At 47.7% G+C, this 26371-nt stretch overlaps 2 protein-coding genes across 5 annotated transcripts; one reads left to right on the top strand and one right to left on the bottom strand.

Moving 5' to 3' along the window:
• The first annotated feature begins 4000 nt into the window (after positions 1-4000).
• LOC115546495 (E3 ubiquitin-protein ligase TRIM39-like) lies at positions 4001-6187 on the top strand. The gene is made up of 2 exons (XM_030360001.1): positions 4001-4149; positions 4256-6187. Exon 2 carries the CDS (start codon positions 4258-4260, stop codon positions 5860-5862), a length of 1605 nt encoding a protein of 534 aa, XP_030215861.1. The 5' UTR covers positions 4001-4149; positions 4256-4257; the 3' UTR covers positions 5863-6187.
• Positions 6188-7112: 925 nt separating this feature from the next.
• Positions 7113-26312, bottom strand: plekhm3 (pleckstrin homology domain containing, family M, member 3). 4 transcript variants are annotated; one of them, XM_030359983.1, is made up of 13 exons: positions 26225-26312; positions 22029-22728; positions 21136-21321; positions 20357-20469; positions 20302-20326; positions 18532-19238; positions 17820-17966; positions 17134-17302; positions 16099-16244; positions 15512-15705; positions 13049-13112; positions 12439-12596; positions 7113-8172 (listed from the first exon to the last, which is right to left on the bottom strand). In XM_030359983.1, the coding sequence occupies exons 2-13, from the start codon at positions 22321-22323 to the stop codon at positions 8022-8024; spliced, it is 2355 nt and encodes a 784-aa protein (XP_030215843.1). In that variant the 5' UTR covers positions 22324-22728; positions 26225-26312; the 3' UTR covers positions 7113-8021. The 4 variants fall into 4 exon arrangements, with proteins under 4 accessions (XP_030215843.1, XP_030215840.1, XP_030215842.1 ...); XM_030359980.1 differs by having other exon boundaries at positions 7389-8172; positions 20302-20469; XM_030359982.1 differs by having other exon boundaries at positions 7389-8172; positions 17134-17299; positions 20302-20469.
• Between the last annotated feature and the right edge of the window lie 59 nt (positions 26313-26371).

Here is a 26371-nt window from a genome sequence, read left to right as displayed (position 1 = left end):
GCCCAGCGAGTGTCACTCAGTCTCTTCAGCTCTATGCGCTGTGCCGTTGAAAGTTCCCTTTGTTTCTTCAGAAAGAGATCGTGCACCACTGACCCCGAAAAAAACTTGTACAGTGTTTGCAACGTCTCAAAAAACTCAGCGGCAGCATCTACATTATGCACACAGTCCACCAACACCAGGTTAAGCCTATGAGCATGGCAGTGTATATAAACTGCTTGCGGCACCTCTCTTCTGAAAAGTTCTTGGACTCCGTTGTTACATCCAGACATGACTGAGGCACCATCATAGCACTGGCCAACACAACAATTCAGGTCAATACCGCACCGACTGAGCGTCTGCTTGATGCTTGCAAAGAGCGAGTTTGCGTCTAGTCCATCAGCTGGGGTGAAATGCAAGAATTCCTCCACCACTCTCTCTGATTCCGTGTTCAAATAACGCACGATCACTGAAATTTGCTCTTTTTTGCTGATGTCTTTGCTTTCATCCACCAAAATGGCAAAATGTTCAGCGTCCTTAACCTCATCCCTTAATTGTTTCCTAATCATTTCTGCCATTACATTGATGATCTCATTCTGCACGTCATGGTGCACATACTTTGCATTTGACGGGTTGTTATCTGACTTTTTCTGAACGGTTTTGTCAAATTTTCCAATTACAGACAGCAACTCGCGGAAATTACCCCTGTTTGCTGAATCCTCATCTTCAATGTGGCCTCGCTGTGCGATCCCCTGACAGGCAGTATAGCGCAAGCTTTCCACAACGCCCATCATGTACCTTCTGTTTTCCTGGATCAATACCGAATGTCCTTTATCCAGCATATTTGTTATTTTTGAACCGCTTTTTGCTTTTAGCTTAAACTCAGTCCATGCCTCCATGGCAAATTTGTGTCCCATACTTTCGTGATGGCCCTTAAAAGATGCTGTTGCTTTCCGCCAGTTATGAAAGCCACTGGTTGTATACGTTGGCTCCCGATGAAACCCGTGCCCTCCTCCACCGAGAAAATGCCTGCAGGCAAAGCAAAAGACGGCATCCTGGGATACACTGTATTCCAACCACGGATATGGTTCCATCCAGCCCTTGCAGAAACTTCTTTGCTGGACTCCAAACATCCGAGTTGGATATTTGTGTAATGTTGGTATTTTCGGACCATCCTGGGCGTTCATGCTTAAGTCACCCAGGGTGCTAGCATCATGGCTAGCAGCGGCGCCCTCAGTAGAGGTGAAGGGTTGACTACTTGGACCAGGACTTTCCTCTTCTTGTTCTACATCAGAATCATCCACTACCTCCTGCCTTTTTTCTTCCTCTTGAACGTCTCCTTCAACTCGAGGATTTTTTCGGATCAAATACCGATCCATTTTCGTGATTTTGTGACCACTTGATTTAAAATTAATTGACCGATCGCCAGGATTACTGTTACTTAGCCGTTAGCCTACTACTCATTTGAACAATCACGTTCACGCACGCGGCACGCCACGCCACGTGTCTGTGTCGTGCTACGTGAACAATCTGTTTATTTCAATCTGTTATTTTCTTTTGTGATTAAAATATTATTATCACACAATACATTTTATTAAGAACTCAGAATGATTTTTTTTTTTTTTTCTTATTTTACCATTATTTTCTTGGGGGTGCTATGGGGGTGCTATGGCCAATCTAGGGGGTGCTCTAGCACCCCCTAGCCCCCCCCTGGCGCCGCCACTGCTCCAAAGCATTGCATAGCTCCATCAGGAGATGCCTTGGGAGACGAAAACGACTCAAGAGCCATTCATCGCCCTCCTTAAAAAAATCGGCGCGGTCTCGAAAAACTCTCTCGTCTGTGCGTTGAGGTCCTTAACAGAGCCAGATCTGCCATCGCTGAGACACGACCAGGCGCGTCGTTAGCAATTGAAAACATCCGGGGCTTTAGCCCGGGGGGGAGCACCGTCCTGACTCCTGCTGCTACGGTATCTTAATTAATTAAATAATTAATTAATTATTTAATTAATTAATGTATCGATTAATTAATTAAGGGCGCCCCCAACACATAGGTCGCCTATGCCGAGCGCCAGGGCAAAAATAAGACATTAGAATAGCTATAGATATAGCCTGCGTGCACCTACCCGATGTCAAGAAGCCATCGCTGCTCCGACGGACCTTTCTCCCCCAGCCAGGCAACGGCAAGTAAGTAGTGGTCTGCTTTATGTTTCATTTTTAAGTTATTACTTATTGTCAGTGTAGGTTTAATGTTACAGATAAAAACATGCTTTATATTTAGTCAGCATTTCAGAGTTCTAATGTTTTCCCGGAATATGCATTCCTAAACTGTTCCTAAACGCGTCAAGTTCTCTTTAAGATCGCATGAGATGATATGTGCTATCGCGCGACCTGTAACCAGGAAGTAAACACTCACTTGCATGAAATGATATGCGCTATCGCGCGACGTGTAACCAGGATGTAGATTTAAATAATGAAAAAATAATCTTCCCAGACTGTTTCTGTTACTTGCTTATGCTGTATGCACGTTGTTTAAGAAGCTTATCTCCATATAAATCTGAACTGTACATGAATCTGTTAATGAAGTCTCATTTCGACTCCTTCCTCCACTTCACTATTCATGTTCTGTTGCTTGCCGTTAACTACAGCCGCCCTTCCTGGGTAACGCCACCACCAATCCCTGGTCATCCATTGAAGCCATCTCTCTCACTCTGCACAGTCACACTGTTGCCGCTTCATTCTCATTGTCTCATAAACTCATTATTATGGCTGCTGTGGATGCTTTAAAAAATAAACATTTTTCTCTTAGGTAAAATCAAACCAGTGGGATGTTAGATTGAAAACCTCCAAAGCAATGTATTAAAAATTGAAAGACAGTCCTATGTGAAGTTTCTTTTTTGGGAATTTTCAAAATGAGGTACCAGAATGGATTGTCAACCCACTGTTTCTCAACCCTCTCCGATTATTACTATGAGTAGTAGTATTGCATGTATACAGTACTCACATCAGCGCCACAGTAAGCCTATAGAGGCTGCAACCATTTGCTTCTCAAAAGATTGTAGTGTTTTAGAATGAACAACCACTAGAGAGACAAGACAAGACTAATTTTGATTGACAAGTTGGCTAGATTTATATATGTAGGCCTATTTATATTATTTTTTTATTTATAAGAATGAAAGAAATTGTGTAATGAAAGAATAAAACGATGCATTTTTGTATGAATAACATCTTGCTCCCGCGGCCAGTGCCAGCACCGGCATTGCAAGGGGAGGGATATTACGTACATTTGCAGGAGGCGGGATAAGTGTGGCCGCTGTCAATCAGGTTTGTTTTGGTTTGACGCAGACAGCATGGAGGCAGAACAGACCGCAGAAGTCAACGCGATCGTCTTCAATGTTGCTGCAACGATGCAGCATATATTCAGAAGAGCAGCCAGTACTTACGTGTATGAAAGCAGCTATATATATGTATATATATACATAATTTTTTTTTTTTTTTTTTTTTACGGCTGAGATCCGGGGCTGATCCCAAAAGATCCGGGGCTATAGCCCCGAATGCCCAGGTCTAACGACGCGCCTGGACACGACCTCCTATTTGGCAAAGCTCCTGTTAATATAGACAGCTGAATAAACATTTCACCTGTCACATTCTAATTATTTTCATAGCAGTACTGTTTTTAATTAGGCCTGACTTGATTGTAATTGTTTGAACGGCTGGGCTAATTCCAATTTATTTAGTAATTAATACAGATGTTGAACATGGGCTACTTGTGCTGCACTATTCATCATTGAAATACCCGTATGTTGCGCCAAAAAAACTTGCGTACACGAGCTCAGACCTGACGTGAGATTTCATCGCAGCCTGCGCTCACGTTCAAATTGATAAATGCCAAGCTCAACGTTGAAATGAGCGTACGTCCATTTTACGCACGTTTTCTGTCGTACGCTCGTTTGATAAATGAGGGCCAATGTGCCTAAAGTCGTGTGAAACTGGGACGTCAGGGCAATGCAGTCAATGGGGGCGGGGCCAGGAGTTAGGGGAGGAGCCAGGGGTAAGAGTAGGAGAGGGAGGACGTCATGTTGAGGAAAACGAAACCTAAGGTTCAGAAAAACCAGTCACTCGACGTGCAAGCAGTTCTCTCTTTCAGGAGTAAAATCAAACAATAACTCCAACAAGGTGAGTAAAATAGCACAACTTTGATAGAAGTTAAAACCTATCTTCCCCTTACGTAATAAGACCAATAATGGAAATGCTCAATACATAAACCTTGTTGTCTGTCTAGGAATGGCCTCTCCTACTTCCTGGTCTGAAGAGAACTTTTCATGTCCCATCTGTCTGGATGTGTTCAGCAGCCCAGTTTTTACACCATGTGGACACAACTTCTGCAGAGCCTGTATCACAAAGTTCTGGGATGATCAAGCCCAGTACAAATGTCCAGTTTGCAACGAGCTCTTCCACACTAGACCTGATTTGAGGGCCAATATCCTCGTATCAGAGCTGGCTGCTCAGTTTAAAACGTCTGTACGAGTGAAAGAGCAGCCTTGTGTTGAACCAGGAGAAGTTCCCTGTGACGTCTGCACTGGGACCCAGCTGAAGGCCGTGAAGTCCTGCCTAGTGTGTTTTACCTCTTACTGCCAAACCCACCTGGAGCCACATCAGAGAGTCGCTCGCCTGCAGAAACATCGGCTGGTCGAGCCTATGGACCATCTGGAAGAAAGGATGTGTAAGGAACATGACCGACTTCTGGAGCTCTTCTGCCAGACTGAACAGGTGTGTGTGTGTCTGTTGTGCACAGTGACGGACCACAAGTCCCATCCTGTTATACCTCTGAAGAAGGAATATGAAGTGAAGACGGCCCAGCTGGGGAAGATAGAGGCTGAAGTTCTGCAGATGATCCAGGAGAGAAAACAAAAGATTAAGGAGATCAAAGACACAGTAAAATTGAGCAAGAAAGACGCAGACACAGAGATGGCCGATGGTTTGCAGGCCCTCACCGCTCTGATGCGCTGCATCGAAAAGTGGCAGGAAGATTTCAACCAAACGGTTAAAGAGAAACTGAAATCCACAGAGAAACAAGCTGAAGACCTCATCAAAGGGCTGGAGCAGGAAATAGAAGATCTGACCAATAGAAGCGCAGAGGTGAAGCTGCTCTCACACACTGAAGACCACCTCCACTTCCTCCAGGCCTTCAGAGCCCTGAAGGATCCTCCACCCACCAGGGACTGGACGACGGTGGAGGTCCGTCCTCCGTCATACGTAGGGACCTTGAGGAGATCCCTGGATCAGCTGGAGGAGACGCTGAACATGGGGATGAAGAAGCTGTGTGATGCTGAACTGAAGAGGGTCCAGCAGTATGAAGTAGATGTGACTCTTGATCCTGATACAGCTGCTCCCTGGATCATCCTGTCTGAGGATGGGAAACAAGTACATGATGGAGGTCTAGTGAATAAACTCCCAGACAACCCTAAGAGATTTAAACATTCTCAATGTGTTCTCTCGAGGCAGAGCTTCTCCTCAGGGCGATTTTACTTTGAGGTCCAGGTTAAAGATAAGTCTGTAAAGTGTTTAGGAGTGGCCAGAGAGTCCATGAACAGAAAAAACAACATTGCATTGACCCCTAAAAATGGCTGCTGGGGGATATCATTCAAAAAGGATGCGTTTGAATTTAAAGATGACCCTGTTGTCTGTCTCCCTCTGAGAGCTGAGCTCCATAAGGTGGGGGTGTTTGTTGATTATGATGAGGGTCTGGTTTCCTTCTATGATGTGGAAGCCAGGGTTCATATCTACTCTGCTACTGGCTGCAGCTTCAGTGAGCCTCTCTATCCAATCTTCAGGCCCAATTACAGTGGTCTCCCCCTGATCATCTCGCCTGTCAATCAAACAGACTAAGACACTGTTTGATATTAAAATAAACAAACAAGAACTTATATTTCCTAAATAATCTGCTATTTTAGATCTGAGAGAACTGCATTAATGTTGTACTGTTGTCAGTTAACAAGTATGAAAATAACCCTGACTATTTTAAATATAGCCCATTGTAAATTATTATATTCCACTATATTCTTTGATGTGGGTTTTCTCAGTATATATATTTTTTATATATTATTGTAAATTGTTTCAGTTATGTAGAACAATTTTGGAATAATATTTACATTACTATAAGTTGTATGATTGGTATATTTCTGAATCATGAATAAATACCCAATTCAATCTATTTTATGATGATTTAATTTAGGTAGCCCAGATTGTACAAGTGTGTAAGAACACACACACACACACACACACACACACACACACACACACACACACACACACACACACACACACACACACACACACACACACACACACACACACATTTATTCTGTCAACCTTTATACATTACACATAATAAATAAAATAACCTTTCCTGGCAGGCAGGCCCGTTGCGAGAAGGCAAGCAAACCAAGCAATTGCTGATATTTAAAATATATGTAATCATAACATTTGGTCAGAGTTTGGGCGGAGACATGGGTCATGATCTCGGCCGGGCTCGAACCGGGTACCTGTGGATCCACAGCGCCCCATTCCATACTTAAATGAAACGTCATGTTAATGTAAGAAACATTATCCCACAGGATCAAAAATGTGTCCTATAACTTCTGATTGGGCAGCAGAGCCAAGGTCATGATGGGATGCGATAATGACACTCGGCAATCCACACACGGCCTATTTAAATACTGATAGAGGTGGACGACTTCATGGCGGTCTGTCAGATAGGATTCTTCCTAGGTCACCCCATGATGAAGAATAAACATTCTTGGCTTCAATGGGAACTGATCTATTCATATCCATTTAGACACACTTTATCTTGAGTAAGCCAATCATATTTCATCAAGCCTATCATATATATTCACAAGAAGAGCAAATATGTTTTGCACTGCTGCCTATCGATATCTATGTTCAATATTGAATGAAGTTGCATTTGTGTATCGCTAATATTTTATATACTATTTTTTTTTTTAAAGATTGCTTTTTGCATTGTGATGCTTTATGATAGAGTGAGATAGAGAGGGAGGTATGGGAGACAGAGGGGAGGACATGCTACATGCTTTTGTAATAATACTAATTAAAGAATGATAAAAAAAATATATATATTTTTTATTACCATTTATTGAAATAAATATAAATAATTTACAGTAACAGAAAAAGGGGTTGGCTGAATGGACATTCTGATGAGGCAATAAAGATAAATTATTACAAATAAAAAGACAATAAATAGTGGCCATAAACACAAAACACCGGTGTTCGAACATAACCCAAGAGACACATTATATTGCATATGACATTGTTTCACAATTATTAAATTTGAAAATCAATATTGAGTTGGCTTAGGCTTGTATTTTTTTCACCAATCAAGTATCTTGAGGATGGTTATGTTTATAATTTATTTATTATAGTCTTGCAGGCGGTGTCCTTTGAGAAAACATAGTCTTTATTTAGCATACCGCACGTGGCTCACTGCTTCTTCCTCGTGTGTGTGTGCTCATGTACCTGTGTGTGTGTCTGTCTGTGTGCGTGTGCGTGTGTGCGTGTCTGTTTCAAACAGCAGGTAGCCCTAACCCTAAACCTATACCAGAACTCGAGCTAGCACCAACACTATGTAGTCTGACATCCATTGTGCTGTGTGTCAGTTAAACAACCTATCAATGACAGCCTACAGGAGCCGTGGGCGGAGCTTACACAGTATCATTAAGTGTGAACGTTTAAAATAAAATCTGCAATGTCGGCAATTCCAAAAAAATGACACGCCTTGGAACACGATATTTTCGGAAAAAGTAGTCGGCCGCTGTTATCCAAACCGACTCGGAGGCGGAGCTACAAATTGCAAAGCTAACCTGCTACGTAGCGTGTTAGCTTGCAGAGTTAGCATTAGCCCAAAATGCTAACTGCTAATCTCGGAGACAAGCCTTTCCCCTTTTTGTTCGGACTCGACCGATTCCGGTTAACGCAGGGAAATCCGGCTTCCCAGAATGCAGTGGGCTTCTGTTGTGGATCGGCGGGCCCTCTCAGGTGTTCTGGTAGCAGTCGGGGGGGTCGTCGTCCTCGTTCGCCCAGAAGGCCGAGTGCCTGGTGTGCATCTCGCGGCGCACGCAGCGGGGGCACGGCTGGGCCTTCTGGTGGCACTCAGTGTGGAACACGGCGTCACAACCTTTACACCTGAGAAAGACAGAGACAGAGACCGAGACCGAGACCGAGACAGAGACAGAGACAGAGACACAGACAGACAGACAGACAGACAGACAGACAGACAGACAGACAGACAGACAGACAGAGAGAGGACACAGAGACAATCGGTTATTAAAATGCGGTGATGCAGAAATTCCCCATTAAGATGGGGAATTTTGCTTGTGGTTGCTTAGGGAGGCTCGTAACATTTTGAATATCTACGGTGTCATGAAGCAGTGTATCAGACTGTGGAAGGCAGTCTTAATATATGGTGTAACGCATACGTATACTATACAGAGCAGTGGTTGGCCTAATTGCCTACTGGTTGTCTTGATATAATTTCACTGCTGCTTCTGACCATGCAAATACTGGCAGCCTGTTCATCCAGAATCAGAATTACTTTTATTACATCTTATTGTCCTCTCCTGGAACCGTCACCTTATCGGGGTGGAGAGGTTTGCGTGTCCCTGTGAACCTGAGGGCTGTGTTGTCTGGAGCCTTGTGCTCCTGGTAGGGTCTCTCATGGCAGAGTGGTCTCAGGTGAGGGGCCAGACTAAGAATGGTTCAAAAATCCTCAATGAATAACGTAAGAAGAGGAGATGTGACCCGGCCCGGAGGAAGCCCGGGGCCCCCGTCTGGAGCCAGGCCCAGACGGAGGGCTCGATGGCGAGCGCCTGGTGGCCGGGTTTGCCACGGAGCCCGGTCGGGCACAGCCCGAACAAACTACGTGGCACCCCCCCTCTCTTCATCCCATGGGCCCACCACCTGTGGGAAGACCCGTTGGGGTCGGGTGCGCAGCCACATGGGTGGCAGCGAAGGTCAGGGGTCTCGACGGACCAGACCCGGGCGGCAGAAGCTGGCTCTGGGGACGTGGAACGTCACCTCGCTCTGGGGAAAGGAACCGGAGCTTCTGAGGGAGATGGAGCGCTATCAGTTAGATCTGGTGGGGCTTACCTCCACGCACAGTCTCAGCTCTGGTACCGTACTCCTGGATAAGGGTTGGACTCTATTCTATTCCGGAGTTGCCAAGGGCGTGAGGCGCCGGGCGGGTGTGGGGATACTCATAAATCCCCGGCTGAGCGCCGCGGTGTTGGAGTTTACCCCGGTAGACGAGAGGGTCGCCTCCCTGCGCCTAAGGGTTGTAGGGGGGAAAACTCTGACTGTTGTTTTTGCGTATGCACCAAACAGCAGCTCAGAGTACTCGGCCTTCTTGGAGACCCTGAATGGAGTCCTGTATGGGGCTCCAGTAGGGGACTCCGTAGTTCTGCTGGGTGACTTAAACGCCCACGTGGGCAACGATGGAGACACCTGGAGAGGCGTGGTGGGGAGGAACTCCCTGATCTAAACCCGAGCGGCCGTTTGTTATTGGACTTCTGTGTTAGTCATGGATTATCCATAACAAACACCATGTTCGAACATAAGGGTGCTCATAAGTGTACCTGGTACCAGAGTACCCTAGGACGAAGATCAATGATCGATTTTGTGATCGTGTCATCTGATCTGAGGCCGCATGTTTTGGACACTCAGGTAAAGAGAGGGGCGGAACTGTCAACCGACCACCATCTGGTTGTGAGTTGGATCAGGGAATGGGGGAAATTTCCGGATAGACCTGGTAAGCCCAAACGAGTAGTGCGTGTGAACTGGGAACGTCTGGAGGAGGCCCCCGTCCTAGGTATCTTCAACTCACACCTCCGGCGGAGTTTTTCTGGCATTCCTGTGGAGGTTGGGGGCATTGAGCCGGAGTGGGCGGTGTTCAAAGCCTCCATTGCTGAAGCTGCGGTGGCTAGCTGTGGCCTCAGGGTCTTAGGCTCCTCAAGGGGCGGTAACCCTCGGACACCGTGGTGGACACCGGTGGTCAGGGAAGCCGTCCGATTGAGGGAGGCCTTCCGGGATATGATATCCTGGAGGACTCCTGACTCGGTTGCAGGGTACCGACAGGCCCGAAGGGCTGCAGCTGCTGCCGTGTCGGAGGCTAAGCAGCGGATGTGGGAGAAGTTCGGAGAGGCCATGGAGAAAGACTTTCGGTCGGCACCAAAGTGTTTCGGGAAGACTATCCGGCACCTCAGGAGGGGGAAACGGGGAACCATCCAAGCTGTGTACAGTAAGGATGGGACTCTGTTGACCTCAACTGAGGAGGTCGTCGGACGTTGGAAAGAACACTTTGAGGAACTCCTGAATCCGAATAACACGCCCTCTATGTTGGAGGCAGAGCTCGAGGTTGATGGTGTTTCGTCGTCAATTTCCCTGGTGGAGGTCACTGAGGTAGTCAAACATCTCCGCAGTGGCAAAGCCCCAGGGATTGATGAGATCCAGCCAGAAATGCTAAAGGCTCTGGGTGTTGAGGGGCTGTCATGGTTGACACGCCTATTCAACATCGCGTGGGAGTCGGTCACAGTGACAAAGGAGTGGCAAACCGGGGTGGTGGTTCCCCTGTTCAAAAAGGGGGACCAGAGAGTGTGTGCCAATTAACGGGGTATCACACTTCTCAGCCTCCCTGGTAAAGTCTACTCCAAGGTGCTGGAAAGGAGGGTTCGGCCGATCGTCGAACCTCAGATTGAAGAGGAACAATGCGGTTTTCGCCCCGGACGTGGAACTACGGACCAGCTCTTCACTCTCGCAAGGATCCTGGAGGGGGCCTGGGAGTATGCCCGTCCGGTCTACATGTGTTTTGAGGATCTGGAGAAGGCGTATGACCGGGTCCCCCGGGAGAAACTGTGGGAGGTGCTGCGGGAGTATGGGGTAAGGGGGTCTATCCTCAGGGCCATCCAATCCCTGTACTCCCAAAGCGAGAGCTGTGTTCGCGTCCTCGGCAGCCAGTCAGTTTCGTTCTCAGTGGGTGCTGGTCTCCGCCAGGGCTGCGCCTTGTCACCAATCCTGTTTGTGATATACATGGACAGGATATCGAGGCGTAGGCGTGGTGGGGAGGGGTTGCAGTTCGGTGGTCTGAGGATCTCGTCACTGCTTTTTGCAGATTATGTGGTCCTCATTGGATCATCGGCCTGTGACCTTCACACTCGGCTGGCGGCCGAGTGTGAAGCGGCTGGGATGAGGATCAGCACCGCTAAATCTGAGGCCATGACTCTTAGCAGGAAACCGATGGATTGCTTACTCCGGGTAGGAAATGAGTCCTTAGCCCAAGTGAAGGAGTTCAAGTACCTCGGGGTCTTGTTCGTGAGTGAGGGTACTATGGAGTCTGAGATTGGCCGGAGAATCGGAGCAGCGGGGGCGGTATTGCGTTCGCTTTACCGCACCGTTGTAACGAAAAGAGAGCCGAGCCGCAAGGCAAAGCTCTCGATCTACCGGTCGATCTTCGTTCCTATCCTCACCTATGGTCATGAGGGTTGGGTGATGACCGAAAGGACGAGATCGCGGGTACAAGCGGACGAGATGAGTTTTCTCAGAAGGGTGGCTGGCGTCTCCCTTAGGGATAGGGTGAGAAGCTCAGCCATCCGTGAGGAACTCGGATTAGAGCCGCTGCTCCTTTACTTAGAAAGGAGTCAGTTGAGGTGGTTCGGGCATCTGGTAAGGATGCCCACTGGGCGCCTTCCTTGGGAGGTGTTTCAGGCACGTCCAGTGGGGAGGAGACCTCGGGGAAGACCCAGGACTAGGTGGAGAGATTATATCTCAACACTGGCCTGGGAACGCCTTGGGATCCCCCCGTCAGAGTTGGTCAATGTGGCCCGGGAAAGGGAAGTCTGGGGCCCCCTGCTTGAGCTGCTCCCCCCGCGACCCGACCCCGGATAAGCGGACGAAAATGAGATGAGATGAGATGAGACATCTTATTGTGGACACAAGAGTACAATTCTTAGGCTTGGTTCCCCAACAGCCACATAGCAGTGACCGTACAAGATAAATTAAATAAATAAAAGTCAAAATAAAAATATAAAAAAATAAGTACCAGCATAGATCACAATAATAAAAAATAATAAAATAAAATTAAGTTATAATATGAGAAGAATAAGTAAAAATAAGTAAATATATGTAGCAGCATAGATCACAATATTAAATAAGAATAATAAAATATAATTAAGTTAGTACGTAATAAGAGAAACTAAGACCGTGGTAATAAGTAATAATAAGTAATGAGGTGTAAAGTGAAAAGTATTCACGTAAAGTGTTCAAGTGGTAGTGGTACCAGCCACGGTTGATTCCAGTGCAAAGAAAGCTGTGCAATAACAGAAAAATATGTATTTAAGCGATCATTGAGTCGCGCCGTTGGTTTCAGTGATGTGTCTGTGAGTGTGTGCTGGTTGGTACCTCTTGGTGGCACTCTCCTGGAAGGGGTAGATGACCTGTCCGTCTTTGCAGAGTTCACAGATGAAGCCCTTCTCCTGACAGAGGCTGCAGCTGAACACGTGGGAGCTGGCGAACTTGATCACCTTGGACAGGAAGGGGGCCAGCTTACCATCGATGACCTGGAAGAGAGCCGGGAGGGGGGTGACGAAGAGGAATGTTCCCGCGCTGCGCCGAACCTCAGGAGGAGTAGCTCAGGAGGTAGAGCGGGTTGGCTTGCAACCGGAAGGTTGTACTGGTTCGATCCCCGGAGTGTCGAAGTGTCTGTACATTACTGTACAGTAATGGTTTGCGAGTAAACGATAACTGCATAAAGAATGGGTTCTCCTAGCTATCCTTGTTGAATACGGGGAGTGGCAAGCACTAGGGATTGTTAGTGCTTGGCAATTGGTTCTATGAACATCCTTACTGCACCGACCGTCGCTTTGGATGAAAGCGTCTGATAGATGCTGGGGGGCTAGGGTCAGCGGGCTGTGATAGCTTTACGGCCTGTTGAGCCCTTTGAGGCGGTACCTGGGATGAAGGGCTATACTAATACCACTGACGGTCTGGGTTTCTTCTCCGGTGTCATTACCTGTTGCAGGTCAGCGATGGAGTACAGGTGGATGTGCTGCAGCAGGTACTCCCTGGGGAAGATCCTGAATCCATGACAACAGAGCAGATTAGCGTAAGTAAATGGGTCAATGACCTGCATTTATACAGCGCTTTCCTAACCAGCGGCCATTCTAAGCGCTTTACAATATTGCCTCACATTCACCCATTCACACACCGACGGCGGAGTCGACCACGCAGGTCACCCTTAACCCTACCGTCTCCTGAGGTCCAACCCTTAACCCTACCGTCTCCTGAGGTCCAACCCTTAACCCTTAACCCTACCGTCTCCTGAGGTCCAACCCTTAACCCTACCGTCTCCTGAGGTCCAACCCTTAACCCTACCGTCTCCTGAGGTCCATCCCTTAACCCTTAACCCTACCGTCTCCTGAGGTCCAACCCTTAACCCCTCCGTCTCCTGAGGTCCAACCCTTAACCTTTCCGTCTCCTGAGGTCCAACCCTTAACCCTACCGTCTCCTGGGGTCCAACCCTTAACCCTACCGTCTCCTGAGGTCCAACCCTTAACCCTTAACCCTACCGTCTCCTGGGGTCCAACCCTTAACCCTACCGTCTCCTGGGGTCCAACCCTTAACCCTACCGTCTTCTGGGGTCCAACCCTTAACCCTACCGTCTCCTGGGGTCCAACCCTTAACCCTACCGTCTCCTGAGGTCCAACCCTTAACCCTTAACCCTACCGTCTCCTGAGGTCCAACCCTTAAACCTTCCGTCTCCTGAGGTCCAACCCTTAACCCTTCCGTCTCCTGAGGTCCAACCCTTAACCCTACCGTCTCCTGAGGTCCAACCCTTAACCCTACCGTCTCCTGAGGTCCAACCCTTAACCCTACCGTCTCCTGAGGTCCAACCCTTAAATCTTCCGTCTCCTGAGGTCCAACCCTTAACCCTTCCGTCTCCTGAGGTCCAACCCTTAACCCTACCGTCTCCTGAGGTCCAACCCTTAACCCTACCGTCTCCTGAGGTCCAACCCTTAACCCTTAACCCTACCGTCTCCTGAGGTCCAACCCTTAACCCTACCTTCTCCTGAGGTCCAACCCTTAACCCTTACCCCTACCGTCTCCTGAGGTCCAACCCTTAACCCTACCGTCTTCTGAGGTCCAACCCTTAAGCCTTAACCCTCTCCTGAGGTCCAACCCTTAACCCTACCGTCTCCTGAGGTCCAACCCTTAGCCCTTAACCCTACCGTCTCCTGGGGTCCAACCCTTAACCCTACCGTCTCCTGAGGTCCAACCCTTAACCCTTAACCCTACCGTCTCCTGAGGTCCAACCCTTAACCCTACCGTCTCCTGAGGTCCAACCCTTAACCCTTAACCCTACCGTCTCCTGAGGTCCAACCCTTAACCCTACCTTCTCCTGAGGTCCAACCCTTAACCCTTACCCCTACCGTCTCCTGAGGTCCAACCCTTAACCCTACCGTCTTCTGAGGTCCAACCCTTAACCCTACCGTCTCCTGGGGTCCAACCCTTAACCCTACCGTCTCCTGAGGTCCAACCCTTAACCCTTAACCCTACCGTCTCCTGAGGTCCAACCCTTAACCCTACCGTCTCCTGAGGTCCAACCCTTAACCCTACCGTCTCCTGAGGTCCAACCCTTAGCCCTTAACCCTACCGTCTCCTGGGGTCCAACCCTTAACCCTACCGTCTCCTGAGGTCCAACCCTTAACCCTTAACCCTACCGTCTCCTGAGGTCCAACCCTTAACCCTACCGTCTCCTGAGGTCCAACCCTTAACCCTTAACCCTACCGTCTCCTGAGGTCCAACCCTTAACCCTACCTTCTCCTGAGGTCCAACCCTTAACCCTTACCCCTACCGTCTCCTGAGGTCCAACCCTTAACCCTACCGTCTTCTGAGGTCCAACCCTTAAGCCTTAACCCTACCCTCTCCTGAGGTCCAACCCTTAACCCTACCGTCTCCTGAGGTCCAACCCTTAACCCAACCGTCTCATGAGGTCCAACCCTTAACCCTACCGCCTCCTAGGGTCCAACCCTTAACCCTACCGTCTCCTGGGGTCCAACCCTTAACCCTACCGTCTCCTGGGGTCCAACCCTTAACCCTACCATTTCCTGGGGTCCAACCCTTAACCCTACCGTCTCCTGGGGTCCAACCCTTAACCCTACCGTCTCCTGAGGTCCAACCCTTAACCCTACCGTCTCCTGAGGTCCAACCCTTAACCCTACCGCCTCCTGAGGTCCAACCCTTAACCCTTAACCCTACCGTCTCCTGAGTTCCAACCCTTAACCCTACAGTCTCCTGGGGTCCAACCCTTAACCCTACCGTGTCCTGAGGTCCAACCCTTAACCCTACCGTCTCCTGAGGTTCAACCCTTAACCCTACCGTCTCCTGGGGTCCAACCCTTAACCCTACCGTCATCTGAGGTCCAACCCTTAACCCTTAACCCTACGGTCTCCTGAGGTCCAACCCTTAACCCTACCGTCTCCTGAGGTCCTCGGCCACGACGGCCCTGCAGCTGAAGAGGTAGGCCCGCAGCGACTGCAGCCGCTGCCTGAGGCGCAGCACGGCGCTGAGGGCCTCACAGTGCTGGTAGAGGAAGGGGTTGAGCCGCTGCACGTCCAGCAGCGGCTCCTCGTACACAAACTCCAGGAACTCCTTGGCCTGCTTGGACACCTGGGGCCACGGGTCAAAGGAGGCGTTAAGGGTCGCCATGGTTGAGCAGTAAGTTCATAGTTAGCTAGGGTTAATAACTTAGCTAGGGTTAGTAACTGAGCTACTTTTAGTAACTTGGTTTGGGTTAGTGACTTAGCTAGGGTTAGGGTTAGTAACTTAGCTTGGGCTAGTAACTTATCTAGGGTTATTAACATAGCTAGAGTTAGGGTTTGTAACTTAGCTAGGGTTAGGGCTAGTAACTTAGCTAAGGTAAGTAACTTAGCCAAGGTAAGGGGAGAAGGCTTAGTAACTAAGCTATGGTTAGTAAGTTAGCTATGGTTAGTCACTCAGCTAAGATAAGTTGAGAAGGGTTAGGGTTAGTTAAGGTTATGAGGCGTGCGTGTCGGTCCCCACCTTGTGCTGGCCGGTGTCCCAGTTGTGCAAAAGACGAGCTGGGATGAGGAAGGTGTTGTCCTGGTGACAGCCGGGGCAGTAGTACCAGCCACTGTAGCAGCAAACCTTGGCTCTGCCTCCAGACAAGCCCACCTGGCCCTGGCAGCCTGAGAGTAGAACAGGGGTCTCAAACTCGCGGCCCGGGGGCCAACTGAGGCGGGATGATATTTTGTGGCCCCCTACCTGACATCAAAGTTTAGTGTTAAGGTGTCAAGGTAAATTGAGTTTGAAACCCCTGGAGTAGAGCGTTTGGAAAAGATTACATCAAGCATTTATATACCCTTCAGCTCGTGGTTTTAGTCTTAATTTTCAATGCGATTTATGTATATTTAATTTTTTCTCTATCAAACACGGATGGCACCGTCCTCTCGGAGGGAAAACCAGCTTAAAACGAAAATGAACCCTCACAGTAGACTATTATGGGGCAACTCTGCATTAGCTTGGTGGACAGCATGAGCCATTTGTTAACGTCGCACATTGTAGTAAACTATTGAAATAGAATATCAATATTAGGTTTTTTGATTGAACACCTAATTCGATGTAAATTTAAATTTACATTCTGACTGTTACTGTGAATAAAAATACAGATTTATCTTGGTTTCAACATTGTTGGAAACAATTGAACAACTGTCCATCTATGAAATTATCGTGCATATATGCATGCTAATAAATTGGATAAACTAGTGTCCATATATTAAACAGTATATATTTGCATGTCAATAATTTGAATAAACTGAAGATACATTAAGTTATGCTGTATATTTGTGCGCTATTAAATTGAATTAACTATCCATACATGAAACAATGGTGTATATTTGTGTGCTAATAAATGTAATATTTGTGTACTAATGAATTGATCAAACTGTCCATATAAAAAAAATGACGGTGTATATTTGTGTCTTAATACTTAGAATAAACCGTCCACACATGAAACAGTGTAGATAGGTGTGCGGATAAACAACAGGTTAAAGTGTGTACCTGTGTACGGTCCCTTACCTGCACACCTGAAGCTCTGCGCGGTCAGGCCCTTCTCCACGGCCAGGCAGGGGAGGATGCTGAGGAAGCTGCTTGTGACCGGGGCCTTCTGCTGGGGGGCCCCCCTCGGCTGCTGCCCCTGGGGCCGGGACAGGGCCCCCTGGAGCACGTCCTCCTGGCTGAAGGGCTGCTCCATTATGGAGTAAAACCAGTCACGGTTATTTAGGATTATTACGGGCGGCAGTAGATCAGGAGGTAGAGCGGGTTGGCTGGTAACAGGAAGGTTGCTAGCTCGATCCCCGGCTCACCCTCCTAGCTGAGTGCCCAGGTGTCCCTGAGCGAGGCACCCCACCCTGACTGCTCCTGACCAGCGGCAGTCGCCCTGAGGGGGCGACTGCCGTTATTCAAAGGATTGTTTGAATAACGGCAGGATTCAAATAATTATTCAAAGGATTGTTTTTTGGTGTGAAAAAATCGTTTGACCCAAAAGGTTATACATAAAATAAATATACTTAAAAATAAAGTAAATAAAAACGTTTCAACTGGATTATAATCGTTAATAAATTATTACTATAAGTTATAAATAAACCAACCTTGTATGAAACGACGATGCATATAATATGTGCAAAAATATTGAATAAAGTGTCGATGAAGACCATATGTTGTATATTTGTGTGCTAATGGGTAGAATGGGTCAGCAGGAGTACCTGGCAGAGCTCCTGGCTGGGTCGGAGGCTCTCCAGCTCCAGCGCCTCGCCCAGGACCTCCACCCAGCTCTGGGCCTCCGACGCGCTCTCCGCCCGCAGCACCACCACCTCTTTAGGGAACGCCGCCTTGAAGACGTTCCCGTAGGCCTGAAAGAAAAAAAATCTGAATCGTGATTCATTTGGTCAATATTGAAATCACGATTATTCTAAGGATTCTTTTTGAGTTTGAAACCACGACGCATTTATTCAGCATCCCTCCCCAAAAAAACACTTCGGGCACTGAGAACTAAGGAAATACACAAAATGTTCAAATAGAAAAGAATGGACAAATATGTACCCAGCTGTTGGATTCATAACATTGAATTCATAAAAAAATAAAATAAAATATACAAACAGTTTAAAAGGTGACAAATTAAACACCCAGGTGTGAGTGTGATTAACCGTTACAAGCCGTTTTGAAGTGGGCGTGTCCACCTAGATGTATGACGGATAGATGGGCAGTGTTTGCTTCAGTCCACTGGGTAGCCTGGTGGACTGATCTACACAGGGCACATCTAGGGGGAAACGCCTGGTGGCATAATATGGCACCTTTAAAAAAACAACAACATATATTAATAATAATAATTGTTTGAACTCCATTATATTACTCTAGATGGCTCGACCCCAAAAGACCTAAATCACGATCAAAATTAGATTAATCCCACGGCACTACCTTCCCGGTGTTCCCGGGTTCCCCCGGACGTCTCCTCGTATCCCCCTCTTTCTCCACTCCCAGACAGGTGGCCAGTTGATACCGGAACGCCGGCTCCGACACGGGGCCACGCCCCTCCGTCAGGAACGCCCGGAGTACGCTGCGGCTCAGCACGAAGGTGAAGGCCCTCCAGGCCCCGGGCTCCGTCAGCAGGTGGAGCACCCCCACCTTCAGGACGTCCGGGCTGCGCGGCGACGGGGAGAAGAGGGGGAGGGCGCTGGGCCGCTGGGACGGGACCGCCGGGACCGCCACCGCCGCCGTCTCCGTGGCGCCGCGCCCGTTGTCGAGGGGACGCGAGGCGAGAACGCGCTCCCAGATCAGCCGCTGCCACTCCGTGGCCTCGCGCCGGCTCTCCGCCCGCAGGTGGAGGTGTGTGCTGTTGAAGAAGAGCGCGTGGAAGGTGCGGGCGTCGGGGGCCACGGGGGCCGGGTGGGGGCCCTTGGACGTGGGGGCGGGGTCCAGCGGCGCCGGGGAGCACACGCTCTGGCAGTGGGAGAGGGAGTAGGCGGTGACCAGGCGGTAGGGGGCGGAGCCGGCGGAGTGGGCGGGGCCGTAGAGGCGGAGCTCGCAGGGCGTGAGCTGCAGGCGGCAGCGGGACCAGCCGGCGCCGTGGCGACGCTCCAGGTCCGCTTGTTTCACCACGATGGGACGGCCGCCGTCTCGGTCAGCTTGGGTGGGGGAGGGAGGAGATGGGGAGGGGGTGAGAGGAGGGTGGGAGTGAGAGGTAATGGAGCGGCTGGGGGAGGTCACTGGTGGTACTGGGAATGTTTAGACAGTTACGTTTAGGAGATTCTGCTGATGCTTTTAGCCAATATCCAAATCCCACTTCAGCGACCGTCCCTCCTGTGTTCTAATCAGTGTTTGTAATAACGCTGTTTAAAATAACGCCGTTAATCTTTCAGTAAGGGGGTAATCTAAATAATTACTGTTTCCGTCGTTACAACGCCGTTACCGTTACTGTACGTTAAATGCGGTGCGTTACTAAGAATTGATTGAATAAACTGCGTAATCCGAACGCATCCCCTGCTCCAAATAGAGTCAATTTCATGGTAGCCAATCGGAGCCACTGTTTTTACACACAAGCCAGGACGAGCGCGCCACACACACACACACACACGCGCACACACCAACAGATTCGATGAAGCAGCAGAAATGGCGAGTCCGGAGCAATCCGAAGAAAAGTTGGCATTTTCTGTAGTATTCGGCAGATGTTCCACAGCCTTTGCAACTAAGCAAATTAAAATTCAGTTGAAAGTATATCAGGGCCTTGAATGGGCAGTTCAACCATTTAACACATTAAGGTCAAGTGAAAACTGCTCAGAAAAATCGAAATTCTTTGACACATAGCAACTTTTTTTTTTACAGTAACGCAAATAGTTACTTTCCCTGGTAACTAGTTCCTTTTATTATAGAGTAATTCAGTTACTAACTCAGTTACTTTTTGGAACAAGTAGTGAGGAACTATATCTAATTACTTTTTTTAAAGTAACGTTCCCAACACTGGTTCTATGCTACATTGGTTTATCGTGTTAAAAGGCTGATTGATGATTAGAAAACCCTTGTGCTGAAAACTGTTGGAAAACCTGAAATTGTCTGGTTGACCCCAAACTTTTGAACAGTAGTGAATCATATATATATATAAAAAAAATTTGAGGGTGAAAAGTGCACTGGGCCCAGACTACTTGATGAATCCAAAACAAAACGCACGAGGACTGGACGGGAGTCCCTCACCATCCCAGTGGGCGTTCTGGGGCGCCCCGGTCGGGGGCGCCCTGGTCTGGGGCGCGGCGGCGGGCCTCCCGTTGTCGTTGCAGGCAGAGGGCCGGTAGTGGACGTCCGACCGCGAGCGGTGGTGACCCTTCCTGAAGGCTGCGTTGGATACGGGACCACACTCCAGGGCTGAGGATGATAAGATAAGATCTGCTTTATTCATCCCAGCAGGGAAATGTAGGTGTTCCAGCAGCCAGCATACATACACTCGACACAACACGTATATACATACGTATCCCACCTAATCAAAAAAGGCTTATGGGTAAGTCTGTCGATTACCACAATCTTGCCGTGTTACTGGCAGTGATCAAGAGTAATCTCGTCACTTAATCAGAAGCTAGGCTACCATAACTCTGCAGTCAGTGGAAGCGTTTAACTGAAGGCAAATGCTAACCCAAAGCTAGGGCTGCTTGATTATGAGAAATAATTATCATAAATATCAATTATTTTGGTCAATAGTGAAATCAAGATTATTTTGGTCAATATTGAAATCACGAAAATGTTGCTCAATAGTGAAATCACGATCATTCAAAGGAATATTTTTGAGTTTGAAAACATGATGCGGTTCTTCAGCATTTCTCTCCACAAAAAAAAACCTTTGTACCCGAGAACTGAGAATTAAAAATACACAAAATGCTCAAGTAGAAAAGGATGTAGAAATATGCACCCAGCTGTTGTTTCTATAAAACATTTAATGGATAAAATAAATATCTCCCTCTACTTTAACCTTTAGACTCTTTTAGAAACAAAAACCCTCTCCCTCACCCCGCCCCCACCCCCCAGCACAGCTCCTACCGCACTCCTGGGCCTGCGACGCCAGGTCGTTGGTGGACTGCGCCCGCCACTTCCTGCCGGGCCTCAGCCCGTTGGCGCCGGTCCAGGCGAACGACATGGGCCCCAGCTCAGAGGAGCGCTCCCCAGTGAGCAGGCACCACACATTGGCCGCGGCGTTGCTCCGTGTCTCCGGGTGTGCGTTGGACCCTAGGGTGGGGGGGAATTGGCCAAAATGTCACCATTCGATAGTATTGCGATAATATTATTGTGATTCTTAACCTATTGCGACCCAGCACGTATTGCTCTAGACCTCTGAGGAATAAGTCCCGCCCCCGAGGCTCCGGTTCCCTCGTCAAATGCCTACGGGCAATAAAATGTTTTTTTTTTTAATGATCGTACATAAGAAACTCTGTAGGTGGCGAAGAAGTAAAAGTACCATAAAGCAGGCATAATAGAGTAACATAAACCCTGATAGCAATCATATAAATAAGAGTTAACTTAGAGCTTCAATCAAATTGGCTGCAGAGTCATCAACCAAAATGTTAAAGGTCCCATATTACACCACCAGGTGAGTGTGATTAGCCGCTACAAGCCCTTTTGAAAATCTGCCCCTTCTGACATCACAAGTGGGCGTGTCCCCCTAGATGTATGACGGATAGATGAGCAATGTTTGCTTCAGTCCCCTGGGTAGCCTGGTAGACTGATCTATCAGCGCACCACACCTGGTGGTGTAATATGTCAGCTTTAAATTAATCTTGGCATTTTTGTTGAGAAAAAAATAGGAGTTGGTCGACATGCTACATGCCATTAACAAAAAATAAAGTGTAAAAAAACAAATATTGTAAAATTTTGCTGTACAGTATCGCCATTATGACGTGCGCAAAAATGTAGCAATACTGAACAAGTTCCCCTACCAAATTTCCCCCCACCACTGTTGGACACGTCCTGGCGGTCTGCTGCGTGGTTCTGGCAGCGGTTCCGGTCGTAGATACCGTCCAGGCAGTGGAGGAAGTCCTCCGTGGCCTCCAACGCCGGGCTGATGTCCTGCGCGTTGTCGAGTGCCTCCGCCACCTCCATCCTAACGACCTTGCCGTTCGCTTGTTCGTTTGATACTTGATTGACAGTTTGGTAACCCTGACGATCGCATTCATTCGCTCCCCGACGCTGAGTTTGAGACCTGATCGACGGTTGTACCCCTGGCGCCCGCATTCATTTCGTCTTCAGGCGTTTCTTTAAGACATGTTGTCCACTTTGAAACGAAAAGTACAACGGGACTATGAGCATGAAGAGCAGTGTTGGAGGAGGTCCGTGTCAACCAACGGTGATGAAGAGGGGGCAAAAGAGATACTTTTTTGCTATTTCCTGGTCCTTAACGAACAGCAAGACAACAAGCTGAGCCAACCAATGTTGGGTATACCGATCGAGCCTTGATCACCATCAAGGCTAGTCCGGGCCAACTCTTTGCCTGGTCTTTAACGAACAGCACAACAACAACCTCGGCCGACCGATCAGACCGGACAGCATTGGGAGGGATTAGGAGCACACGGTCATGGTGAGTGACCTTGGAACATGCTCGCCGCTCCAGCAGCACGCTACCGCCATCAGGAGCTGCACCTGGACAGGACAAAATGTACAAATTGTGGACTTTCAATCTATCAGTGATTATGCTGTTCAGGTTGGTGAATAGTGAATGGTAAATGGACTGCATTTATACAGCGCTTTTCTAACCAGTGGCCACTGAAAGCGCTATACAACATTGCCCAACATGCACCCATTCATGCACACATTCACACACCGACAGAAGAGTCAGCTGGTTGAACGCCAGCTCTACGGGGGAAGTCAGGGTGAGGTGCCTTGCTCAGGGACACCTCGACACCAGAAGGAGCCGGGGATCATACCGGCAACCTTCCAGTTACCAGCCAACCCGCTCTCCCTCCTTTGTAAAAAAAAATAAGTTGAGCGTTTCCCGAAACTACTCCTAAAATGAACGCGCGTGCACTGCTCTAGCGACGTTCGTAGGCTTGGAACTGTCCACTGACACGGTGCTGAAATGGGCTCTGTAGGAGGGGGAGACGCAGGAACGTTGTTAGATATAACTATATTTTGTGGCAGCAAAGAAAATCTCCCGATCAAGGCCAACAGCAAAGTAGCCTACGAAAGAATAGACTAATATGAATTCTCAAGATTTTAAAAACAAGCGATTAGGCCTAGGCCTAATCATTGATACGGCTATTGCTGACGGATTAGGAAAGCTTTGGATCCTGCCCGTAGTGTTTGGCAGGGCCCGGGTATGACGGGACGGGAAATGCAAGCGGGAAAGCGTGCAGCGTGTTCAGGCACGCATCGCAGTTTCCCGCAGCGATTGGCGATTGTGCCCTCCACTAAGGTCCGTAGTGTTCGTAACTGTCTAGAAATACTGAACTTCATCACAGCCTCCAGTGCCTCCGAAGCGCCTACAGTGCTTTATGGCAAACAATCGCGACAAAAAATGGCTGCACATATTCTCTAACACCCGCTAGTCTCAGCATGAATAATTGATGTCTTCTGTCATTGATCACTATGAGGACATTTTAAGCCAGGATGGTTGAATTAAAATCAGAGGGAGATGGCAAGTGCAGCTCAAAAGCGACCTCTCAGACAAGTGCAATGGAATCATTTGATTTTATTATATGCGTTGTGATATTGTTGCCTTGTGAAAGGCGGTTGATTGGTACATTTCAGCTGCACATGTTATTATGGAATTTTAATTGCTGCAATAAATAATGTTGTTGTTGACTTCTAACATGTCTCTGTCTTTGCTGTTTGAATCTAACAGTAGTCTACGAGTAATATATCGGCGGTAACCACTGTTTTTGGGGTATTCGGTGGTATTGGATGTTGTGTTTTAAAGGTCCCATGGCATGCTACTTTATGGAAGCTTTAATATAGATATTAGTGGGCTTCTAACACATTATTTAAAGAAGTTCCCCGAAATTCAGCCGCGGTGCAGAGTTACAGCCACTACGAGTCAGTCGCACATTAAGCTTTCCCCAAACGCGACGTTTCGTTGTCTGTAGCTTTAATGCAAATGAGGAGGTGAGAGGCGGGTCAAGGAGGAGGGTGAGGGTTTGGCCCTGAGCAGCTTGCGGCCACGGTACCATGCGCTCAGTTTACAGTGGATGTATCGCAATGGCGAGGCGCACGCAGCCTTTTGCCGTGTTCAGTAAATTTTCTATAACACTCCGGGTGCTCCGGCGGGAGTCCTGGAGCTCTATATCTAAATAATATCAAATTATACATAGATATCTATATCATATAATATATATGTACTTCAGGGAGTCAAAGCCAAAGTTCCTTTCCCCAATTCCTTCTCAACCATGGCTGAGATAACCCCAACTAGTCTCGTTGTGGAAATACCAGAGACGTCAAAGAACCGACGTGTTATGCGCCATAACACCAACAGCAGAACGGTTAACCAAATAACAGAAGTGTACAACACTTGCATCACACCCACACACACCCTCCCACACCCACACCCACACCCACACACACACACACGGCGCTTGCACGGTCGCAGCTCATTGGGCAAGGCAGAGGAAGGGGAGGTAACTTGACCCCTTACGACGACATATGGGGCCACATTCCGAGAGCAGGATACCTAGTGCTCGTTTTACACCAAAGGCAAGTTTTAGCCAGTGGGGGAGGATAGGCAGGCTAGCCTCTAGCCTTTGATAAATAAAGTGAGATTTTCATGCCATGGGACCTTTAATAAAACACATCCAATACCACGGAATGTCCAGCTGACGACTCCACTGACGCTATAGTAACGATGCTCTTAGCACCCTACGAGTTCCCCTGAAGCCCTCGTTAGCTTATTAGAGTGTTTCACGACGTTCGTTACCAATGATGCTTTCGGGAAACGGTGTGAAACTGTATGATGATCATACAAAAAACTTCACGAACCATTTAAGCTAACGATGCTTTCGGGAAACAAGGCCCTGGTTAGTGCTGTTTGTTAACTCAACCAACTCCCAAGAGGTCCTCCACGTTTGATTAACAGTAACCAGGAACCTGGATTCTATTTTATAAACCACAGTATCATTTGAATCTTTGACTAAGGGAACAACCACATCCGGCTATGGCAAGTCCTCCTTTCAAACACTTTTTCGGGTAATCGTATACAAACTGATAGAGAATACAAACAAGTCGTCTATTTTAACCTATTTATCTCTTGAGAACGACTGTCGTCATGGTAACGAGCGGTATAATTTTCTTGAACCTGTTTGTTGGAGTTAGGAACCAAGTATCTGATGGTTGTATTTTTAAGAGTCTGACCTAACTGCCCTTAATAGAAAAAAAGGCGGAATATACAAGGGAAAAAAAAAAATAAAAAATAAAAAAAATACAAGGAACTGCAACCTGATTACTGGGTTACTAACCGTTTGAGTTAGCCTGGTTAAACAGGAACTGGTTAACATGGTTCGCTTGGCTAAACCACTATGCCCGTTGAACAGCATAGAGTTGGGGCTAGTCCGGTTCTACCGGGGTAAACCCAGTTCAACCCGGGTTAGGGCTAATGAGAGCAGTTTTGTGTGTGTGTGTGTGTGTGTGTGTGTGTGTGTGTGTGTGTGTGTGTGTGTGTGTGTGTGTGTGTGTGTGTGTGTGTGTTAGTAATTGTAACACACTTGATATTGTATCAAAATAATAACAGATATTGATATATATACTAGCTAGTATAATATACATATATATCATGTACATTATTTGTATGGATTTTAAGGATCTATTATTTACGACGAGATGTTTTGGCATTTAAACGTTTTATTAAAGAATACGATCAGGATAATGTTATTAACGAGTTTCGGACGCTTGGTGTGTGAAACAGCATAAAGTTAGAAGAGATAAGAGGGTTTTAAACCTCAACCGCGATGGTTTAATTCGACCTCTTAAAAAAAATCTGATGTTTTCTTTTGCTAGCCTGTTAGCACGATGAGCTAGGTCTTTTTCCGTGACAATAGTCACGTCATGAATGATAAATAAGCGCAAAGCTTGTGAATTCACATTTATGAATGCATTACCCTGTCCGAACCTTCCCAGCATTTTAAGATGAAAACACGGAGTCACGACTCACCTCTGGTGTTTACAAATGTTCCAGTCCGCCATCTGTAGTGCTCCGGCCTCCGGGTAGAGTGAACCCCCGGATCAATCGTTCCGGTCACATCCGGTTGCGTCTTCATAACAAATGACGTCAGTCAACTATTTTAAATAATTATAAACA

This window comes from Gadus morhua, chromosome 7 (assembly GCF_902167405.1).
Source record: "Gadus morhua chromosome 7, gadMor3.0, whole genome shotgun sequence".
Lineage (NCBI taxonomy): Eukaryota > Metazoa > Chordata > Actinopteri > Gadiformes > Gadidae > Gadus > Gadus morhua.
This window is presented reverse-complemented; position numbering and strand designations above follow the sequence as displayed.